The sequence below is a fragment of the Populus trichocarpa genome, chromosome 8 (genome assembly GCF_000002775.5).
Source record: "Populus trichocarpa isolate Nisqually-1 chromosome 8, P.trichocarpa_v4.1, whole genome shotgun sequence".
Classification (NCBI taxonomy): Eukaryota; Viridiplantae; Streptophyta; class Magnoliopsida; order Malpighiales; family Salicaceae; genus Populus; species Populus trichocarpa.
This window is the reverse complement of record NC_037292.2, coordinates 14,985,787-15,010,358: the sequence shown is the minus strand read 5'-3', so window position 1 is coordinate 15,010,358 and position 24,572 is coordinate 14,985,787. Positions and strand designations below refer to the sequence as shown.

General features: G+C 30.3%; 2 protein-coding genes across 2 annotated transcripts; one reads left to right on the top strand and one right to left on the bottom strand.

Moving 5' to 3' along the window:
• The first annotated feature begins 2,894 nt into the window (after window positions 1–2,894).
• On the top strand, window positions 2,895–4,756 carry LOC7454262 (cytochrome P450 81E8). The gene is made up of 2 exons (XM_002312720.4): window positions 2,895–3,934; window positions 4,024–4,756. The coding sequence occupies exons 1-2, from the start codon at window positions 3,053–3,055 to the stop codon at window positions 4,630–4,632; spliced, it is 1,491 nt and encodes a 496-aa protein (XP_002312756.4). The 5' UTR covers window positions 2,895–3,052; the 3' UTR covers window positions 4,633–4,756.
• Window positions 4,757–5,605: 849 nt separating this feature from the next.
• On the bottom strand, window positions 5,606–7,908 carry LOC7481641 (CASP-like protein 1E1). The gene is made up of 2 exons (XM_002311809.4): window positions 7,378–7,908; window positions 5,606–6,101 (listed from the first exon to the last, which is right to left on the bottom strand). Exons 1-2 carry the CDS (start codon window positions 7,626–7,628, stop codon window positions 5,771–5,773), a joined length of 582 nt encoding a protein of 193 aa, XP_002311845.4. The 5' UTR covers window positions 7,629–7,908; the 3' UTR covers window positions 5,606–5,770.
• Between the last annotated feature and the right edge of the window lie 16,664 nt (window positions 7,909–24,572).

Below are 24,572 nucleotides of genomic sequence, written 5' to 3'. Positions count from 1 at the left end.
TTTTTTAAATTTATTTTTTTTATTTCATCTTTCGATATTTGGCTGATTGAGAATTGAGTTCCATAATTTTCTAAGATGTTATTGTAATCTTAAAAAAAAGTCTTAGTATTAGTTTGACGCTCAATTTTATGATTGTTTATTTTTGTTATCATATAGTTAAATAAATAATAGTTTAGAATAAAACAAGTTATTAATCCTAATAGAGTCCATTACCCAGTTTGCGGATTTGACATGTTGACCTGGGTTACCCGATTCACTGATTTATCCATCAAACCCGATATGTTTTGTTTTTTTTAGTTTTCGGTCCTTTAATTTTTCTAATTATTTTTTATTTCACTCTTCTTCAATATTGGATTGGTTGAAAAATAAAATTCATTTTTTATTTTTTTCTATTTTATATATCACGATCTTAAATAAATGTTTTTTTTAGAGTTGGTACTCGATTTAAAAGCATCTAATTTATCATAAAATTAAATAAAAATAATTTACAAAATAACAAAGTTTTAAATCCATTGAAGTCCATAATCCAAGTCGCAGGGTGACCAAGGTCGATCCAATCTGATATTATCTTAATATTAAAAAAAAATAGCATCTTAAAGTTTTTTTAAAAGTTATGTCATGTTTTTACCGCTTATCTAAGTTGTTTTTGAACCCATTAAATTTAATGATTCACTTTAGATCAGCTTCTAGATGGTTTAATTCAAAATTCAAGTTAGACAAAAAACCGAGTTAACAGGTTTCAAGATCATCATGTCAAAAAAATCTCCATATTCTTAATAATTTTTTTTTAAAATTTTTTTAAATAATAATCCGATTCCAGCTAAGTGGATGTACGTAGTAGTCTATTAAAAAATGATGTTATGCAAAATTGAACTCATTTCTCTCTCAACCATGTTTAAAACAAACTTAAAAAAATTATATTACTTTAAAAAATAATCATAACTACATTTTCAAAAAGCTCTAATCTTCATCCACACGTGCTCGCACAGACATACATGCATAAAAAAAACAAGGCGTAAAAACTCATACATTCAAAAAGTGTGAAATATTTGTTAACATGAAAATCCTCTCTTCTTTTTGTTCAGTACCCTTTCCTCACCAATGATACATCTAATGAAATATTTGTTAAACATGGCATTGCCATGAGTAAGTAGTTGCTGTGACAGTTAATTTCAGTACTTGCGGACTCCATTTGCATCCAAAATTTCAGACTTGTTCTTTTGGAAGATCCTGAGAATTCTTTTCACCAGACCTTGTCTAGCCATTGCCTGAATCCTGAAAATGGAGACCTCAGTACTAGAGACCGTTATATTTATTGACGAATTCCAACTATTTGATGAATCCTTTTGCCTCTTCAGCCTCTCCAATGTTCTTACCTCCTTTTTAAGTGACTTAATGGATGCAGTTGTTCCACCAACAATCATCTCTCTTGCGGCTTGCGGCCTTTTTGCCTTTGAGGAGGTCTCTTTTGGCCTAAGAAATCAAAGAAGTTGAGATATGTTATGCATAAAATTAATTAAGAAGAGATGAAGTCTGGGACACGAAGAATGGACCAAACTTCATTTTGTAGAAGTCCAAACTTGAGTAAAAAGGAGTCCATGTACTGCAAATTCCTGGGTAATGTGAGGGCAAAAGGAGTCTATGTGTTACATACATGATATCCTTAAATAACAACTTATATACGTGATTGACCAACCAAAAGGATAATAATTCCAAGACGAGAAAATGAATTAGGAACAAGAAACAAAGAAAGATGGACAGGACAGAACCTCAGGCAAGAAATTCAAAGGGGCCAAAGATTGAAGAATAACGTAGCTGTAACTCATCTTCTGTCTTTGTTTTTCCTTTTCCTTTCATTTTCTGCAATAAAATTTAGCATTCTTCATATTTATCTCCTTAATTTACTGTGGATTCAGTAGTCATACTTGTTGGCTAGGCTACTAACTCATGGCATCTGAAAGACTGGATATATGGTGTTCATACATCATTTGCTTAAATTAGGAATAGTGAAAGAATTCATCGATCTAGAGCCGACCATGGCATTGTCAGATCTTTTTGAAAAAAGATCTGTAAGAATCCAACATAAAGTCCTTTATACCCAAAATCAAAACGAATCAATGGAGCTAAATGACAGCTACAGCTTGGAGTTCTTTTTCGATGAAAATGTCATCTTATAACTACATAACTCGATAAAGGTTGTCCATTCTATTGTGATAAATGTTTAATTTTTTTAATTAAAATGAAATATTTTGGTTTTAAAGCAAAAACCAAAATGAAAAATGATTTTTCTATATTATAATCGTATTGCAAAATATATTTTTATTGTGATATTAATGGAGTGATTTTTTTATTTCTTAACATTTTATAAAAAAAAATATGCAATTCATGTTTTATTCAACCAAAGGAATGAAATAATTATTGGTGTTAATAAAGGTTTGTTAGGAGAGGATAGTTCAAAGAAGATGAATTTGCTCTTTGACCGTGTCAAAAAAATAGATCAGGATCGTAAATTTATTATTATTGTTGTTTTGTTTGATTTTTTTTAGATTGATTAAAAATTGTTTTGTAGTTGAAAATGAAGTTATTAATATTTATATGGTATTTTTACGATTTGTTTTGGTTAAAATAAGTTGAAGTTTGGATTTAATTTAATGGATTTTCAAGATCAAAAAGAGAACATATAAAATGAAACCAGAATATTTTAATCAAAATTTATCTAAAAAATCCAGAATAAATCAAGATTTAAAATATTATTCTCTTCTAATTTTTTAAATTCATACGAAATATTTCAGTTATTCCAACGGAAACGAAACGGAATTGAAAATATGGATATCAACAACACATTTGATTTTTAAAAGCTTAGGAAGCAGCCATCCCTTGACTTGGGGTCCTTCTGGGGAGTTATGGTCAAAAAAGGCGCAAAAGAAAACTCACAAAACCACACATTATCGAGGAAGGAATTCAATGTCCAATATATACAACTTGACAAGCCAGCTTAAATACCGGCCGAACTCATCAGGTTGGAGGCATAGCGACCAGGCAGGAACTAGCCATGCCTAACACTCATCTATACTCACTCTTTGGTTTTTTCCTTCTTGTCCTTGCCGTTAAGTTCTTGCTACCAACAGGAAAAAAGCGCAAAAATCTCCCACCAAGCCCGCCAGCTATTCCAATCATCGGTCATCTTCATCTTCTCAAACAACCCATCCATCGAACTCTTGAGAATCTCTCAAGAAAATATGGCCCAATCGTCTTTCTTCGATTTGGTTCCCGCTCCGTGATTCTTGTATCCTCCCCATCTCTGGCAGAAGAATGCTTCACCAAGAACGACATCAACTTCGCTAACCGCCCTCCCTTTCTAAATGGCAAGCACTTACATTACAACTTCACCACGGTTGCTTCAGCCAACTATGGTGATCACTGGCGCAACCTTCGCCGCATATGCGCAATTGAGATCTTCTCGTCGTCCCGCCTCAACTCCTCTTCGGGCATCCGAAGAGACGAAATCAAGCACTTAGCACGCAGACTTCAGCAGGTTTCCAACACCGGTTTTGCTAAGGTAGATTTAAGGTCCATGTTTACAGACCTGACGTTTAATATCGTAATGAGAATGATTGCAGGGAAGCGGTATTACGGTGAAGATGTGAATTTAATTGAGGAGGCAAAAAAGTTTAAGGAGACCATGCAAGAGTATGCTGACCTTGGTGGGTTGACAAATCTAGCAGATGTGTTCCCAATCTTCCAGAGTGTTGATTATAATGGATTTGTGAAGAAGTGCGTGGGGCTCAGTAAGAGGATGGATTTGATCTTGCAAGGACTGGTTGATGAGCATCGACGTGACAGGGATAGAAATACCATGATAAACCACTTGCTTACTCTGCAGGATTCTCAACCGGAATACTACACAGAGGACATAATTAAAGGGCTTATTCTGGTGATTGATTAGCCTCAGATCTCATTTTCTAGCTCTAGCTGATCATAGATGATTAACTCTGTATCTAAGAGTCTATATTTCTTCTGCAGATAATGTTGCTTGCGGGGACAAGGACCCTCAGTACATCTTTAGAATGGGCAGTTTGCAATCTGCTGAACCATCCTGACGTGGAAAGGAAAGCAAGAGAAGAATTGGATACTCAGATTGGTCAAGACCACACGGTAGATGAAGCAGATATCTCGAAACTACCCTACCTTCAAAGTGTCATCCTTGAGAGCTTACGATTACATCCAGTTGTTCCACTCCTAGCACCACATATGTCATCTGCAGACTGTACCATTGGAGGATACGATGTCCCAGCTGGTACAATTCTGTTTGCAAATGCGTGGGGTATTCATAGAGATCCTACTCTGTGGAATGACCCAACAAGTTTTAAGCCTGAGAGATTTGAAAACTGGAAATCCGAAGCATACACGCATATGCCTTTCGGGATGGGAAGGAGAGCTTGTCCCGGGGAGGGGCTGGCACAGAGAATAATGGCCATAACACTGGGCTCGTTGATTCAATGCTTCGAGTGGGAGAAGGTTGATGGAAAGGACATCGACATGACTGACAAGATGCACACACTCATGTGCAGAGTAGAGCCAGCTGAGGCCATGTGTAGAGTGCGCCCAGACATGGTTGATCTTCTCTCCTAGTTTTTGCAGTTTAACCTAGATTTCTCAATGTATTTTACAAATTATTCCTTCTGTTTTAAGAAATATTAAATAAATATTTTTTTGGTGATGATTTCGATTAAATTAATAAATGACCATTTTAATATATTTTTAATTAAAAAACATTTAACATTTGCTGAGAATGTTCCTGCTATATAGCAATTTTAGTAAGTATTAATCGTGAGTTAAACCTCTTGGCGTAGGAATTGCCAAGGAATCTCTTATCATATTATTGTGAGGTTGTACCAAGAAATTCGGATTGGAAGTCGCCGGGAAGGGGACATTACAATCATCGACAAAGACAACATTAATATCAAGAGAATTGAAGTTTCGTGTTGGAATGGTCAAAGTAGGCGTAAATTAGTTTAGATATCTACGGCAATATTAGTGTAACAAACTATACAATTACAAAAGTACATATTTTTTTTTCTTACATTATAATCATGAAAAAAATAAAATCTTGCTATCAATATCAACAATATGTAAACTAGCCTTTCAGATAGCAACAAGTTCTTGTATCTGATTGGATAATGGAGTTGAATTTTCAAACTTTTGAACATTGATTTGTATGAAAAAATGTCAAATGGAGGTGACAGTCCAACCATTCCATTTGATTAGTTGAAAATCGTACCCCCTAGACCGAGCTAAATCTTGGAATATTAATTACATTAATTGAGTCTATATATCTAGCTAGCTAACCTTGTAAAATTATGCGTCTTAATTATTGTAACCTAAAAAATTCCCCAGTGTATCCTAAGTCCTAACATAAATACATAGGGCTACAATACACAGAGGACTAGATCAATATGGATGGGGAGGACTAGATCAACAATTTTCTAAGCCTCCTAGGCCCAATTGTGATAAAATTGTTTCTGAACACTCAATCAACAATCCCTATATGGTCGTTGACTCACTAATTGACTGCTAGAGATCTTGACACATGCAAGCACAGATCCAGAGCTTTTACACCCAGGGGGGGGAATTCTTTTATAAATTAAGCATTGAGAGTTGAGGCATTATATATATAGGGCTACAATATTACATAAGAGAAATTAATTAAGGACATGAATTAAAAGGGGTTTTATAATATAAGATTACAAACAAGGTCCGGGCCAGATTTTCACTTGGATTTCTTGTGAAGCCGCAAAGAAGTGATGCCGACGAGCAAGAGGAACAAGATGGAACCAAGCAGAGAAAGGGAAATAGAAACTGCAGCCTGGTTGCAAAATCTCCCAAAAACATGGCACACTTTGGTCCACCTCACATGCGAATTCCCTTGGTAACCCATAAGACCAATGGCCAAGGCAGCTCCGTTACTAGAAAACAGCATTGCCACCATCAGCAGGTCAAGAACGATAACAATGGACATTATCCCCTTCTTTCCACTCACGGCAAGGACTAGGGAGAGTGCTGCATACGAACATGCTATCGCATTTGATGCAACAGAATACCTATCAAACACAAAGTGGTCGGGTAAAACATATTGCATGTAGACGACGATCCTTGATTAATAGAGGTTAACTAAAATCTATCACTTCAATTGGTTGTATATATAGTGCTCATATATATATATTTAAGGCCAAACACTGTCCTAATTCTTAAAAAAAAAAAAAAAAAAAGTAAATTTCTATTTGGGTCCGTATAAAACCCCCGTACGTATGATATATGTAGCTCCACATCCAAAATATACGTAGATTGATCTAATATCTTCATATCATAACAAGAAATGGAACTCTTTCTAAGAAAAAAACTGTGCTGTTACCATCATCATCATGCAACATAAGAATAAATTCTCTGGTCACGAGCTCGTAACATTTAAAATGACAGGAGGTTAAGAAGCTCACATTTATGAGAGGCAGACCACCAGGCTCGCAAGTGGCAAGGCCTAGCCCCGCATAATTCTCCAAAACAGTAAAAAGGCCTCTTTTTTTATATATATATATAAAGAAACTCAACTTGAATTGCTCAAGATCCAGGCTGTTTTACGCAAATCTCACTCGACAAACGATCATTATGCAATTGAGTCCTCTACGACGGAGCTAGGAAATTTATTCTAGAGAGACAAGAAATTAAATCTTAATAATTTTAGTGAAATGATGGGTGGCTCCACCGCGCCAAATAAATTCTTTTTATAAAGGCATAATATTAATGAGTTTTTGTAAGAGGTCTGGGCCATACTAGCCCTCGTCACCGTCATCCTCCTATTTACGTTAATGACTCAAATCTTGTATTAATCGTAGTCGTAAATCTTAACCTGTCATATTAACTTGAGCTTCACAACTATAATTAGTACAATATTTGAGTTATTGGTGTAAATAAAGGTGTAAAATTTAGATCGGTTTGATAGATAAGTGTAACATGATAGGTCAATTCAAGATTTGAGCTAATTCAAGTATAATAAAAAAAGACATGATTAATTCTATAAAAAAATAGTTAATTTAATGACATTATTCACGAGTTTTAAAACCCAATCATCGATCGCTACATTGATTTTATTTTATTTTTCATTTCAAAACAATATCTATATCTCTTATCTATTATTATGTGATTTTTGTAGACTTTATATGGCATCCCAACATACCGCTGAGATTCTGTAAGTTGAGGATTTTGTTCTTTCATGTTAGCAAAAATAGATAATAAATCAAGGTCATGGTAATTAAAAACACATAAACCAAATATATATATATATATATATATTTCATAATTAACTTGGAAGAGAGAACTTACGTAAAGGCAGACAAGTAATGCCACTTTGCAGAGACAGGAAGGTTAATCGCTGGCAAGGTATCCACAATCTTAATCGGAACAACCTTCGTCTGCTTGTCTACCCCAAGAACTATAGCAGCAGCCAGAGTCAGCACCAAGGCTAAAACTCGTAGAAGCAAGTCACATGTACTTGCTCCTTCACTTTGGCTCGCCACTACTCTCCTCTCAAGCCCATCCATTACAGGAAGACTGGCCTTGTTTTGGCTCTCCATGCTAATAATGACTACGTACGTACAATCTAGCCTGGCCTTGAGAGAGAGAACGAGAGAGGGTGAGCTAGCAGGGAGGGTCCCAAAAGGGAGCTCGGTCGATCGAGCACTAGGAAAGGAGGAGGGGCATTAAATAGTGTGAACCTTGGTCAGGTAGGAAGGCGTGAGAGAGACAAAAACTATAATACATGCTTGGCGCCGCTGGCGTGAATTAAGAAGGAAGTGGAGGGCATGGGGTCGATGGATTGTGCCCAAGTCTCGTAGGCAGATGCAGTAGGGCAGAGAAAGGAGGCGATTTAATGTGGAATTAATGGTGTCTAGAAGATATAGACAGAGATGTACAAGCTGGTCTTCCACTGACACGTCTCAGAAGATTTGTGATATGTGCGAGGCAGGCAGTGGAGCCATTTTCACACTCGTTGAGAAATCCTGTCAATATTATTTTTGCCAGAGATGAGAAGATGTGTGTGTGACAGTCCAGCGGGAAACGATAAACTAATTCTATTAATTGCACGATTCATATAATGTCACGACAACCCCTCTTCCTCCCTCCCTCCTTATATATTTATTTCTTTTTAACAATTTCATATTTGGTTTCCTAGATCGATGTTCTTAGAGATTCAAATAATTGTAAGTTTTATATCATGTGATTTTGTTTGGTTTTTCATCCTTGGTTTTCGAGATTATTTATTTATTTATTTATTAACGTCGGCTGCGTGTTTATTCAAGGACCAATCGTGGATTAAAAAATAGACTTGCAATTGTGAAGTGGTCTCAAGTGATGAAGTTATTGGATTCTTCTATCCATGTGGCCTAGTTGCCCAACATTTTCTCTCATTATTAAGTGGTTGCAACAGATTTCAAGATATTATTTTTTAAAATGTATAATTTATTTTTAATAAAAATATATTAAAATAATATATATTAAAATTTATTTTTGATATTAATACATCTAAATAATAAAAAAACATATAAAAAATTAATTAAAAAAATAATAATCGAAATTTAGCGAAATGATTGTGGCTCCACTCGACGAAGATACGCAGACATGTATAGAAAAAAGTCTTTGTGGACAACTTAAAAGAGAAAGGCTCCATGAACTCATTGAAAAGTTCTTAAATAGAGAAGAAATGCTACCCGAAGCTTTAATAATTATTATTTTAGTTATCTTGTTTATTTTCATTCAATTAGATTCAAGTCTCACCCTTTTTAATCGTTATTCGAGTATTATAAAAATTGTAATAGTAATGTATTATCATTAATATTAAAGAAATTGTATTTTTCTATGAAAAAAATATATTAATTACAAACGTGAGTCTCATTCATAGTTTGTAGTTTTCTCTTTCACAATTATTACAAATTATGTTGACAGGCTCCATTGCTGATAATATATAAATACGTTTATGATAATATAATCAAATATATATATGAAATAACTAAAATTATATCATCTTATAGCATAGAGTACATGATTGGTTTGTTATGAAAGAAACATTCTAAGCCTCTGTTTATTTGCTGGAAAGTAGTTTTCTTGGAAAGTGGATTTTTAGAAAGTGAATTACTTTCCGATATTTGGTAGTGTCATAGAAAATAAGTTGGAAAATATTTTCCAGTGTTTGGTTATGTCATGAAAAATGAGCTGGAAAATAACTTATTAATATTTTTTTCAAGTTTATTAAAATAATAAAGAACAAATCTTACAAATTAAAAAGTTGAATGAAAATAAAATTGAGAAAAAAAATCTAATTTCATAAATTATTTCAAATGAAATAAATAACAATCAAAATAATAGAGATCAAATCTAACAGATAAAAAAATTAAAAGATGATGAAATTAAAATAATAATAATTACAATTTCATAAATTATTTCAAATAAAATAAATAACAATAAAAAAAATAAGGATCAAATTTGATAGATAAAAAATTTCAATTAAAAAAATAATAAAAGAAAAGCAAATAACAATCATAGAAATGAGGACCAAAGTTAATATAAAAATCAAATTAAATTAAATTCTAAAGGGTGAAATAAAAAAAAAGATTCAAAACAAAATATATAGCAATCAAAAGTTTAAGGACCAAATTTGTTATAATCAGCAAATAATATGATATTTTTAATTTTTTTTTTCATAACTTCTGGAAAGTATTTTTCACCTAAAATAAAAGGAAAACACTTTTCTGAAAATCAAACCAAATTTTTCTTTGATTATAAAGTGTTTTTCATTGACTAATTTTTCTAATGGCAAACAAATACAGAAAAATTTAAAAAATAATTTTCAGGAAACCATTTTCCGCCAGGCAAACGAGGCCCAAATGAGAACTTTTGATAACAAAAAATATTAATACAATTTATTATTTTACGTTAAGGTTGACGTTGTGATCGTTGAATAGATAAATAGAGATTTATAGAAAATTAATCTTTTGTTCTCATCTTCTTTATCTTGGTAATGCAATGCATTGTATTCTTTATTTGAAAATATATGAAAATAAATTTTTTTATTTTTAATATCAGCACATCAAAATTATTAAAAACACATTGCAAATAATAAAATTAATATTTTTCAAAGTAAACGTATTTTTTAAAATCATTTAAAAGAAAAACCTATTGTACTCCCAAACAGCATAGAATATAATAATCTCCTAGTCCTAATCATAGTCATCAAATCTGATACAGGGGTTGACCCGACCAAGGAGTCGGGTCCTAGGTTACACGAGTTCACCCGGGTCAACCCGAATCAACCTGAAAAAATTAAAAAAAATATTTGAAGTTTTAATATTTTATATAAAAAAATAAAAAACAATCCATGTGAATATAGGCTATACATGTTGTAAATAATGAAATTTAAAAGATTATTTCAAAAGATTTTTTATCCCATATTAAAAAGATACTATGTTATCATTTGAAGTTGATGTATTTAAACAAAAAAGGTTTTTTATCCCACATTGAAAAAACATGACTTTTTTTCTTGTGAACATAGAGTATATATATTAAAAAGCTTCAAATCCCATATTAAAAAAATAATTTTTTTCTTGTGAACATACAGTATATATACTAAAGGGTTTCAAATCACACATTGAAAAAAATAAAACATTCTTCTAGTATTTATATAATGAACTTTGAAAAGGGTTGATAACCAACTAAAAAATATATAAAAAAAGGGTCTCTGGCTAGGAAAAAAACACAATAAAAAAAAAGTTCTCTATCATTAACATATATCAATAACTAAGAGGATAACCATGAAATTTTGAACTGCGACGTGATTTTTTTGGAGATAAAAGAGAAAAGAGAAAAAAAAAGCCTCTTTGGTGATAATCCGTCTCACAACAATCTCCACGCGCCACCCCAACAAGAAGATGTCATGAAGATTCCAGCGGAAGGGTGTTTTCGGTCATCAAGAGAAGTCACACACATCACCAAAAGGCTATAGGCACTCCCCACACGCTGGTGCGTGTCTCTCTAGCACCAATAATTTTTTCATTAATATAATATTTTATATTTATTAAAAGACCAAACTGTCATCGACCAACTTGATAATAAATATGAAAAAACAGGATGAAAAAAAGAAAAACCCCCTTATGCAACATTTATTTTTCTTGTCTCCTAAGGGTAAATCAACTATTTTATTGTGTTTGGGTATGTAAAAAAGACAAAAAAGAAAAGAAAAGAAAAGAGCATGTTCTAAAATATTTTTGCTTTTAAGGGTAATTTTAATGTATAGAAAATAGAAACTACACATTAATCCTTGATCAATTTATAATGACTGATGGGTCATGTAAAAAAAAGCTTTATACTCCCAACTCTAAAGCCATTGTTTTTTTGGAAGAGGAAAAAAGTTATTACACATAACATCCAAAGAGTAAAACTAAACAGCCAAATGATCTCACTCTAGTCACGGATGCTCTTCTTAGAACATAATCTTAATGTTGAAGTTTGTTTTGAGATCATTGAGCATATGTAGATAAGTATTTTATGTCCTTCCTTTTCTTCGGAATAATTAGGGGACTCAATAACTTCCTTATAATCTTAATTGATTTTGCTAAATAGAGTGTTATTATAACAACATCCCAATACTTACTATACCCTCCAAGTAAGTAATCTCATACTTTTTATAATGTTTTGAAGAGGTATGTTGTTGAAATTTCGTATGAATTTAAATTATATTAGAACTTTATATTTGATGTAAACCCGGAAAGATAAAAATTCTAGAACCCACAAACAAGAATTACAATATTTACCCAAAAAAGAAGAAGAATAAACATAACTTTGTTAGATAGAGTAAGAATATATTTAAGAACGCGGTGTAAATATATTGTTGTATGTGTGTTGTTGAATGTTGGATTGTCTGGTAACTCTCTTAATTACTCTAATTTAGGAGTTTTTAGATTTCTTGATTAAATACGTGTAGATTATATATATATATATTTGTTTGTTTTACAAGGATGCTTCCGTCATACAGAGAGAAAAGGAGTGACTTTTTGTTTTTTCAATGGCATTTTGGAATGAATATCGCTTTTCAGTTGAATCTTATTGTTGAAAAAAAGAGGGTTCTATCACATATATCGTTGGGAGATACGTCTATCGGCCGACAATATATTGTTGAAAAAAAGAGGGTTCTTCAATGACATTTAATGTTAAATTCAGACAAAAATGGGCAAAACGCAAACAAAGTATTCAATGCATATAACCAGTAAATGAAATTGGTGATGAAGAAATCAAGTCAGATTTGATTTTCATTCAATACTTTTAGGATAAAATCGTCAAGTCTCGAGGTCCTGCTATTAATTAACTATAACTAAAATAACGGCAAAGTGTTTTTACTGTGCAGTGCACTACACCCTAAATAATTAATTTTTTTTAAATTTAATTTATTAATATTAAATTTATTTTTATTTAGCTATTAAACTTTCATGACACGGATCTCGAATTTGACGGGTTAACACAACTAATTCTGGGTTAACCTATAAATATTTTTTTCCTTTTGAGTTATCAAATTTTTATGGCACGGATCCTAGATTTGACGGGTTAGCCTGATTTGATGGGTTAGCCTAGTTAATTCAATTTTTTTTTCTTCAATAGTTTTTTTCTTCTTGCAGGTTTGTTTTCCTTTGTTTTTTTCTTTTAAATTAATCTTTTTTTTGTTTGATAGTTCTTTCTTTTTTGCTTTTTTCTTACTTTCTTTTCTTTTTAATTAATTTTTTTTAAATTCAGTTTGTTATATATTAAATTTTTTTTATTTAGTTATCAAACTTTCATGATACGGATCTCAGATTTGACAGGTTAACCCAGTTAATTCAGATTTGTTTTTCTTTTTCTTCATTGTTTTTTTCTTCTTGTAGGTTTTTTTTTCCTTTGTTTTTTTATTTTTAATTAATCTTTTTTTGTTTAATTTAGTTTGTTAATGTTAAATTTTTTTCTATTTAGTTATCAAACTTTCATGACACGGATCCCGGGTTTGACGGTTTAACCCAACTAATTCTGGGTTAACCCGTAATTTTTTTTTCTATTGAGTTATCAAACTTTCATGACACGAATCCCAGGTTTGACGGGTTAACCTGGTTTGAAAGGTTAACCTAGTTAATTCAGATTTTTTTTCTTTTTCTTCATTAGTTTTTTTCTTCATGTATGTTTTTTTTTTTGTTTTTTTCTTTTAAATTAATCTTTTTTTTGTTTTATAGTTTTTTTTTTTGCTTTTTTCTTTCTTATTTTTCCTTTTCATTAATTTTTTTCAATTCAATTTGCTAATATTAAATTTTTTCTATTTAGTTATCAAACTTTCGTGACACGAGTCCTAAGTTTGACGGGTTAACCCAGTTAATTCAGATTTTTTTTCTTTTTCTTCATTAGTTTTTTTTCTTCTTATAGGTTTTTTTTTCTTTTTTAATTAATCAGTTTTTTTGTTTAATTTAGTTCATTAGTATACATTTTGTTTCTATTTAGTTATCACACTCTCATGACACGAATCCCAGGTTTGACGGGTTAACTTGATTTGGTTGGTTAACCCAGTTGATTCATATTTTTTTTTCATTAGTTTTTTTCTTCCAATTTTATTTTGTATAACTATAACTAAAAGGTATCAACCTTTTACTGTGGATTGCGAAGTGCAGTCCACAGTGAAAATGCTGGTGTCTTTAGTTTTTTTTTTTTATGTTTTACTTTGATTTTTTCTTTTTAATTAATTTTTTTTGTTTAATTTAGTTTGCTAATATTAAGTTTTTTTCTATTTAGTTATCAAATTTTCATAACACGGATTCCAGGTTCGACGGGTTAACCCGGTTAATTCAGATTTTTTTCTTTTTTTTCATGAGTTTTTTCTACCTATAGTTTTTTTTTCTATTTAGTTATCACACTCTCATGACACGAATCCCAGGTTTAACGGGTTAACCTGATTTGGTTGGTTAACTCAGTTGTTCAGATTTTTTTTATTTATCTTCATTAGTTTTTTTCTTCCAATTTCATCTTTTAATATTGTAACTATAAGTAAAATATATCAATCTTTCACTGTGGATTGCACTGTGCAAATCCATAGTGAAAGGCAGATACCTTTTAGTTATAGGTTTTTTTATTGCTTTTTTCTTTGTTTTTTTTTCTTTTTAATTTTAATTTTTTTTTGTTTAATTTAATTTGTGAATATTAAATTTTTTATATTTAGTTATCACACTCTCATGACACGGATCTCAAGTTTGATGGATTAACCTGGTTTAGCGGGTTAACCCGGTTGATTCAGATTTTTTTTTCTTAATTAGTTTTTTTCTTCTAATGTCATCTTTTAATATCGAGTTGATTGAGAATTAAATTTCATGGTTTGTTTTGTTTACTTTTCATTAGATTATCATAATCTCATGAGAGGATTTTATTGTACCCCTCCTCGCAAAGCACTATTCATTGGAATAGTGCTTTGCTTTTTTTTTTTTTTCATTTTCAATTAATTTTTTTTATTTAATTTTATTTTTTAGTATTAATTTTTTTTCTATTTAGTTATCACACTTTCATGACACGATCTTGCAGTCAGACCTACATCCAAGGTTCTTGGGTCTAGTGTTGCAGCCAAACCCAAGACTCTTGAACTTGGCGTTGCAGCTAGATCCACTTAAACTTAGGTAATGCAAGTTTAATATTATTATTAATATTATAATATTATTATTTGTATTATAAATATTATTATTTTTATTATAATGAATAGTGCTAATATAATAATTAATAAAATTGAAAAAAAATATTATTAGTTTTAGGTTTTTTTTTTGCTTTTTTCTTTTTAATTAATCTTTTTTTGTTTAATTTAGTTTATTAATATTATTTTTTTTTTCTATTTAGTTATCACACTCTCATTACATGGATCCCAGGTTTGACGGGTTAACCTGGTTTGGCGGGTTAAACCAGTTGATTCAATTTTTTTTTCTTTTTCTTAAGTAGTTTTTTTCTTTCAATTTCATCTTTTAATATCGATTTGATTAAGAATTAAACTTTATAATTTGTTTTGTTTACTGTTCATTATATTATTGTGATCTCATGAGAGGATTTTACTGTACCCCTCCTTGCAAAGCACTATTCTAATGAATAGTGCTTTGCTTTATTGTTTTTTTCTTTTCAATTAATTTTTTTAAATTTTATTTTGTGATATTAAATTTTTTTCTTTTTAATTATCACACTTTTATAACACGATCTTTCAACTAGACTCATATCCAAGGCTTCGGGTCTGGTGTTGCAGCCAAACCCACTTAAACTTGAGTCATGCAAGTTTAATATTATTATTAATATTATAAATATTACTTTTGGGTCAGGCGTTGCAGACAGACCCAATGCTCTTAGGTATAACTTTGCAGAAAGACCTAACACTCTTATATCTTAACTTTTTTTAATATTTTTTATGCAAAAAAAATTAACCCACAACATAGCGCGGGCCACGTTTCTAGTTCACAACTAAAGGATGTCACTGGACAATTTATTCAACTCAAATTGGTTTTTTTTCCCTTCTATTCAACTCAAATGAGTCATGCACACTATTATCACTTCCACAAAACACTTTAAAGTCCTTAAACCATTTAGCTTTTAAATATTTCTATGTGTTTTTTTAGTCCTCTTTTTAAGTTTTTTTCACTTTAACTTTCTTTTTAGTTCATATTTAATATAAAAAGTATATATTTTAAATGATGATGCTCAAAATGCTAGGAAACTTTAGTTTTTTTAGTGCCTAAAGAATGAACAATTATTTAATCAATGATGGTTCAATTTATTTCATACTAAAATCCACTCTTATAAGACCCATGACTAAAAGGGTCTAGAAAAAGAAGGCTCATTATAAAAGTCTGCCACAAGTCAAAACTCATGAGAAGAGGATATGGAGAGATGCTATACTCAACTCTCTTGAGCTTAGTTACGCATTAGACCCAAGCACCTATAGATCTAGCAAGATGTTAGACTCAAATCCCTTGGGCTTGGCTACACGATATGCCCATGCGTCGCGGGTTTGGCAAGATGTTGAACCCAATTCCCTTGAGATCGGCTACATGTCAAGGCCAAGCGCCTGCGAGTGTGGCAAAAGTTAGGCTCAAAAGTCCTTAGACCTAGGATTATCCAGAACAATGCCCAACTTCAGGCTTCTTTTGAGCCTCACGTCTTGACAGACTCGCAGACGTTTGGACTTAGCGTGTGGCCGATTTTAAGGGAGTTGGGTTTGTCATCTTGCTAGACCCACGACCATTGGGCTTGATGCGTAGCTGAGTCCAAAAAGTTGGACCTGACATCTTGTTAGACCCATAGATGCTACTGCATCAATAAACTTTGTTTTTTTTTTAAAAAAAAAAACTATTACATAATCTTTATTATGGTACAATATATTTCTAATTATTAATAAATAATTTTTCATATGTTTAAATCATCATTAATTAATCTAGCTCGGCTCGGCAGGTTGAATTAAAATATAACATGGGTTGTGTTTTGAGAAATATTAAGTGAAAGTTAACTCGTAATATGATTGAACTGGTCAAAATTTTATTAACTTTTTTAGAAAAATTAAAAAATTGTATTATTTTAATTAATTTTAATTAATTCATTCAACCCTTGTTTTGAATTTTAAGTGTGACCATTAGTCTTACTGGGTTTAATAATTTTGGTTTAAATAGAAAGATGTTGGTTTTTATGAACCCACAGCAAGTGGGTTAAATCCATGGCATACAGTAGAAGTACAAAAGCCATGGCCCGTCCAAAAAATAGCCGACACAACATACCAGCACAAGCCCACAAAAAAAAAACCAGAATTTTGATGAAACGTCCAGAATCAAATTTAAGGTTGAAATTTGAAACAAAAGATCATGACTAGATGATGTCGATGCTGTGTAATTTGAGCAAAAAAAGAATTATTCGATATGTTCCGTGTTGTATTCTTTTTTTTTTTTTTTATCGTATATAGATAGATAAGGTTTCTGAACTATTGTCATGTTGGATGTGTTTTTTATATTTTTATAAAAATTAAAATACAATTTCTGGTATATTGAATAATACAAATGTCATAATTATCTCATATTTAAATATTTATTTATGTCTTTTTCATTAAATGTTGTCGTAATTAGTTAAGCTTTGTGAGTTAAATTATTTTTTCAAACTATAAAGTATAAAAGATTTTAGAAAATTTAAAATCTAATGTATATTGAATGACACTTTTAAAATATTAAGATTATGAGATATATATATGATACATTCAAGATCCGATTTATGAAATCATGATGAAATATAAAATACAAATTAAAATAAATTAGAAAATTTAATTTTAATAAATCAAATATTGAAGAATAACAAAATAAATTTTAAAAATAATTTAAATAAACATCTCAAGTAAATATAAATGTTAAACTCGTGATTCAAATCTAAAATAAATTTATGATTTTTTTTAAAAAATAAATTTTTTGATTTTATTTAAACAAAGTTAAGAAATAAATTAAAGGAAACCCTTTAAAAAGGAGCACATGAGCTTTGGCCTAATGAATTACCCCAATAGGAAGGGCATGAGCGTATGTGCTTGTCCATTTAACTTTTGTAAACGACAGAGACGACACATCATTTACTACAACATATTACCTACCCATCATCAACGTTTGTAGTTTCTAGTGACTACCAGGTCACTAAAACACTAGAACAGGGGTTTTTCAACCCTTAAAAATTATTTTTTAAAACTTTTCTTGACCGGAACACCTACAAAATAACATAAATACCCACACAAACCTCTTTTATACTTTTAAACAATCCAAAAATAAAAAAATCAACATGAAATCTAAAAAATTAATGAGGTGAGATTTATCTTTTTAGATAGTTTTAATGGAAAATAATACCCAAGTTAAACTTCGTAACATCAAATGAGACTTGTGGATTCTAAAATCAATATTTTCAGTGATTGAAATCGAGTTTGCCAATAATTTTCTCTTTCTAAAACTGAAATTTAATAACACTCTCTCATCTTTCAAACTAGAAAATAAGTAAAATAAAATTTTATATCAAAATTAAAATAAATAAAATAAAATTTTATATCAAAATTAAATTCTCAAAACTATTTCAAAATCAAAATATTATTTTTTAAAAATACTAGGAATAAAGTGAACTTTTCACTCTAATTTTGAATCGCCACTTATGTTTTTTTTGTTGTTGATTTTTATCATCTAACTTTCAATATTACCATTTCTTAGCAATTTTACATGAATTGATCATTAATTCTGTCATAAAATGATTTAATCAAGTAAAATACATAAATAAATAACTAAATAATGAATTACGTGTAAATGGTCGCGTAGTGGCGTGGACTACAATGATTTGTCAATACCTTTAATATTTTGTTAATTGGGCATACCGCATCAACCCCGCCACATCATGGCCACGCACTAATTTCACATTTCACTAATCAACATTTTTAGTGATTGAAATGGAGTTTTCCAATAATTTTCTCTCTTTATAACTGAAATTTGATAACTCTCTTTTCTCTCTCAAACTAGAAAATAAGTAAAATAAATTTTTGTATTAAAATTAAAATAAATAAAATAAAATTTTATATCAAAATTGAATTCTCAAAAACTAAAATATTATTTTTTAAAAATAAGAACTTTTCACTTTAATTTTGAATCGCCACTTATGTTCTCATTTTTGTTCATTTTTATCATCTAACTTTCAATATTACCATTTCTTAGCAATTTTACATGAATTGATCATTAATTATGTCTAAAATGATTTAATCAAGTAAAATACATAAATAAATAACTAAATAATGAATTACGTGCGTGTAAATGGTCTCATAGTGGCGTGGACTATAATGATTTGTCAACACCTTTAATATTTTATTAGTTGTGCATAACGCATCAACCCCGCCACAAACTAATTTCATATTTCACTAATTAACGTTTAATGAAAAAGACATAAAAATATTTAAATACAAGATAATTATGACAACATTTAATGAGAAATACATACTTAAATATTTAAAAATTAGATAATTACAACAAAATTTAATTAAAAAGACATAAATTAATATTTAAATATTAGATAATCATTGAAACATTTAATGTCATATATAAATCTGGTCACGCTCGCTGTCAAACCATGAGGCAAATTGACAACTTTTTATTTGAAAATTATAAAAATAAACTATTATCAATGTTCAATAAAATATTTTATTCCTTAATCTTGTTACATTGAAACTTTGACTTAGTCTCTTGAAAGATTTATTATTTGTTTTTTTTATAAATATAACTGGAAGATATAAAAAGTGTTGTACTTAAAATCGTACAAAGAAAAGTATTTATTTTAATTAACGTGTAAACATAAAAGAAAAAAAAATAATGAAATTATCTTCAAAAGTCTTTATTTTTTTATATATTTTGATAATAATAATGAAATTATACCACGTGGACAAAGATAAATAACTTTGTAGGCAATCAACGAATTAAACTTATTTTATTGTTCATGTATAACATCGTTTTTTGCAACTTATTTCTCCCTACAACTCTCAATTTCCTTAAATAATTTGAAGAAAATATCTTGTTTTTGCTACGGGGAGAGATTTGTCATTTGCCATTTGCCTTGCCAAAAAGATACAAGCAGCCCGCCACGCATGTATTGCCTGGACGAACGTAGGATATCAACATCCAACGACAACTGTCTGAACCAGCTCCATGTAAAAAGTCCGCTATTTCCGGCCGTTAGCGTAGAAAATTTAAAATTTTAGTAATATATCACAGTTTACGCTTTCCATGGTTTCAAAACAAGAAATATAAAAAATTGTGATTATAAAACCTGAGATTAAGTAAATGTCATGTTTTTCAACGATGAATTTCTTACAAAACACGATATTAATAACAGCGATGTTAGGATTAAATTTTGTGACGTGTCATTATTTCAAAACATGAAAGGATAAGGTATTACGAATTTTGACTAATTATTTTTTAAATTATTCTATTCCATCAATATTTTTAATTTATTGTGGTATTTTTTTTTAAAAAAATCTAAAAAGTCTCTCCAAATTTTATTTCCATCACATATTCAGATATTCTTGTATAAAAGACAGAATTATTCTGAATAATCCAAAAATGATGAGAATATTTAATGGCAACCATGCATGCATCCATCAAAACATGGTCGTGTGAAAGCCTTTCTACCCTAATTTGAATGTAGGAAATTAATTTCCATCATGATCTTTCTTATTTTCTCATATTTCTTTAGAAAAGTCAAGAAGTAAGTTGAATGTTACATCACTGTTGTCGATCACGAAATCAGATTGCTATAAATTATATATAAAAAATCAATTAATTTGGGCTGAAGGTTGAATTAAAGGATATGCTATGTTTCACTGTCTATTGATCTACACAAGTTACTATTAATGCTATCATTTGGATTAAAAAATTCATTCTGAGCTTGGTAGAGAAGTGATTAGAAGAGCATATTCTTTTATGGTATTTTCAATTCTGATTGTATATCTGTGTGTTTGGTTGTTACTGTGATAACTTCTATAATTATAATTTTAAAAAGGTATTTTTATTTATGATTTTAAAAAGTAGGTTTTAAAAATATATATTTGATCAAAAATATTATGAAATAAATTTTTATATGTAAGATCTCAGTGAATGAAAAACAAATTCTTTTAATTTTTATAAAATTAAAATTTTATATTAACTATTGAAACAGAAAATCCATTTTGGTAGAGCAACTAACAAGAAGGATTGAAACACAACGATTGCCTTTTTGTGCTCCCAATTTTAATTAATTTTAAATGATACAACTAAAGTAAAGATTGGATAAAAATATTCCAAACAATATATATATATATATATAAAAGGTAAAATAATCTTGAGAGAATTATTAGGTGCTAAGGTGGCAAATATCTTGTTGATATCTTCTTTACAACGAAGCTTTGGCAATATAGTCTCCGATCGTACAACGTTGATTGCTGGCAATTGATTATCACCATTATAAAAAATAAGCAATGCTCCTCCATTTTCGTAAGAAGGAAGCAAATAGAATAAGAAAAGGCAACGTGTCTCGATCGGTGGCTGATCTGGGTCAGAACAGGTGATCGGGATTCTCCAATTTCGAAGAAAGTGTTTTGACTATTCTCAGGGGTTGGTGGCCTACCTGGGAACCTTTTCTTTGTTTTAAATGCGTTCCAGATATTTATTTTTTTTAAAAAAAGTTAGTGTACATTTAGACCAAGTTTAATATTCTATATAAAAAAATTAAGCTTTGAAATGAAGTTTAATGAATGATTTTATATAGAGAGAGAGAGGAATGATATTCTCAAACTTAAAGAATATAAAAAGGGTTTCCTAAATAAACCATGCCTCCAATAAGCTAGAAACAAATATATCCTCTGTTGAGAATATCTTAACAAAAAAATTTAAATTGACTTGAGCATTATAATTTTTATTTTATAGGTAACCCTAACCATAAAAATACAAGTCTTGTCAATTACTAGTGAGAAAAAAAAATCCAGATATTTGTTGAAGTTTTTATCAATTTTATTAGTTGTGTTGTATGTAGAAACTTGAATAAAAGCTTTATTTAGTTTTCTATCCCAATTTCTTTGAATCTTATTGTTGCTTGTTCTCATGGAAATATCAAGTGGAAAAGTTACAGACATACCTCTCGACAATGACCCTATTTTTCATCAGAATCTCTATTTAATAGCCCAAAGCCTAAAAAACCATGCAGGTAAGAGGATATAAGTGACAAAAATATCACACGACATATGAAGGACTCTCTATTATGCCAAGATATGTTGAACACATGTCTCCCTAGAGAGTTTATCGTTACAAAGATAAATTTGGACAACTATGATGATCTTTCTAATTCTAGAGAGCACATTTAAAATGCCAGAAGCAGCCATATGAAAGCTAGTATGTATTGAGGGAAATCTATGAAAGGATATGTGGTATTCATGTGCTAACCATCTTGAAGGATTCAATCAAGTTTGTGAAGAAATGCAATAGGTGTTAGAGATTCACACAATTCCTCAATGACCATCAGCTGAGTTAACCACCATCATGTCTTTATAACTTTTTTCTCAATGAGGAATGGATGTACCAGGTCTATTCCCCCCAAGGCATCTGAAAAAAAGTAATTCATCTTAGTGGTTGTGGAATATTTCACAAAATAGGTAGAACCAGAAGCCTTAACAAAAATAATTACCAGCAAAATCATCTCTTTTATATGGAAAAATATCATTTGTAGATTTGGACTATCACGGGTACTGATAACAGACAATGAAAACTAATTTGATAACAAGAAGATGACAGAGCAATGTTAAAGGCTCAATATTGAACATCGATTCTTGTTGGTCTTTCACCTATAAACAAATAAACAAGTAGAACTCACTAATAAGTTGTTATTAAATGGTCTAGAAAAGAAGTTAAAAGGGTTAAGGGAGAATAGGTCGAACTCTTAGACAAAATCTTATAGGCCTACAGGACAACACAAAAGACCTTCATAGGTGAAACTCCTTTTCTCTTTACATATAGAACTTAGGCAATGATCCCAGTAGAAACTAAGTGCCTCAATCAGATGGTTTTATTTTTCTCCACCGATATGAATAATGAAGAATTGAAAGAAAATCTAGATTTGGTGGAAAAAGTGAGACTTAATGCAACAATAAAAAAATGAGGTTTTCAGAAACCAAGCTGCTCGATACCACAATGCTAAGGTGAATAACAAACATTTCAAAGTAGAGGAAATGGTATTAAGAAAACTGAAGGCAATAGAAAACATTGAAGGAAGAGGAAAGTTGGTGCCACAATGGGATGACCTATTTAAAGTAGTACGATCAATTAAATCCAACACTGAGCACTTGCAGGATAAGCAAGGAGAAAATCTTCTCTATATGTGGAACTATGACCATTTAAAGATTTACTTGCTTCTGCTGAAACATCAAGTTTTTAATCTTTATTTTTGTGATGAAATTCTTTTTCCTTGTTTATGCCTCTCTATTAGCACTAGTGATGTTTCATTATACTAAGTGCTTTATTTTGACTATGATTCTAGTTTGCCTTATGCTTGCCTATGGATTTTATGTCATCTAAGTTTTTATATCACCTTCATTGTCTCCAAATTATTTATCTACATGTTTGGTTTCCTCCAAATTATTTACCTCCAAGTTTGGTTTTCTCTTAATGATTCTTTTTAGGAATGGACAATCTCCTATAAATAATTGTCTCCATGATTATTTTACATCTCCATATTCTTCATGTCTCTATGTGTTTATTGTCTACACATAATCTCCATAGTTAATTAATCTTTATAGCTAAATAAAAAATTTTATTCTACACATTCTACATAGATGGTAGAATAGATTACACATAATCTTCATATTGAAGGAGGTTTTGATACAAACAATACGTATACACAACCTGAACAATCTAGACTACATGCTTTATTAAGAAACATTCATGCTGATAAAAAAAATACATACAACACATGTTAACACATAGGACCACATCACGCATCATAAGAACACATATTAATGACCATAAGACCACTCAAACAAAATTTACCTTCCTTCTTGTTTTTTCTTTCATTTCTTTATTTTCCTCCACCACATAAATGCAAAGTGTCATTCTCCCATCCAAACACAATGCATGGTTGCCAACACATATGCCAAGACATTTTTTATACCTTACAGCTCATCACCCACCCTCCTCTTTTCCTTACACACCAATAAAAAAACCATGCATTCCACACCCATAATTTTTACCTCCCAAACCAAACTAATACAAATTATGCCTCCTTTTTTCTAATATTTTTATATAAACTATTGTTCCTTAAATGCATGACACCAAGTTTGAATTTACAACCCGACTAAGATTTCCATTCATAAATGGATTTGTCTTCCTTCTTGTTTTTTGACATGATAAGTTATTTTTAACACATAACATTAGAAATAACTTGGGAGCAATGTTGGTGAAAAAAAGGGCCAAAGGCCCGCAAGCTACACATTTGGTCAACCCAGACGAGCTGGCCATGCCATCGGGTATTTTTTACTCATTTTGTGTATATTTTCACATATTTGTGTGTATTTTTTATATTATTTGTACGAATATTTTCACACAATTCAATAAATTCAATTCAAGTGATTTTATTGGACAACATACACAACCAATCAGGTTTCGTCCTCTAAACCAATGAAACTCACTGATTATTATTTTACAAGAATCTTTTCACACAATGGGCTATGAACTGTTATGATGCCTCGCCCTATGTTTGGCCTTTTTTATTAGGAAAGGTAAAGGTAATCTATGTAATAAGTTTTTTTTATAAAAAAAAACTTAGGGACCAGAGTGAGGTGAAAGGATCTAGGATCTATACCAAAAAAAAAAAAAAACACAATTCATCTTCTTCATTTTCCAAAGAAATCTTTACTTGGTGAACATCTTAACAAAAAACTCAAACTGATTTAAGCATCAGAGTTTTTTTTTTTGTTTTTTTCA

Coding starts and splice junctions, on each gene's coding strand:
- LOC7481641 (XM_002311809.4), bottom strand. CDS start 7,628: ATGGAGAGCCAAAACAAGGCCAGTCTTCCTGTAATGGATGGGCTTGAG. Junction 6,102..7,377: donor CATTACTTGTCTGCCTTTAC/GTAAGTTCTCTC, acceptor TGTGTTTGATAG/GTATTCTGTTGCATCAAATG.
- LOC7454262 (XM_002312720.4), top strand. CDS start 3,053: ATGCCTAACACTCATCTATACTCACTCTTTGGTTTTTTCCTTCTTGTC. Junction 3,935..4,023: donor TAATTAAAGGGCTTATTCTG/GTGATTGATTAG, acceptor TTTCTTCTGCAG/ATAATGTTGCTTGCGGGGAC.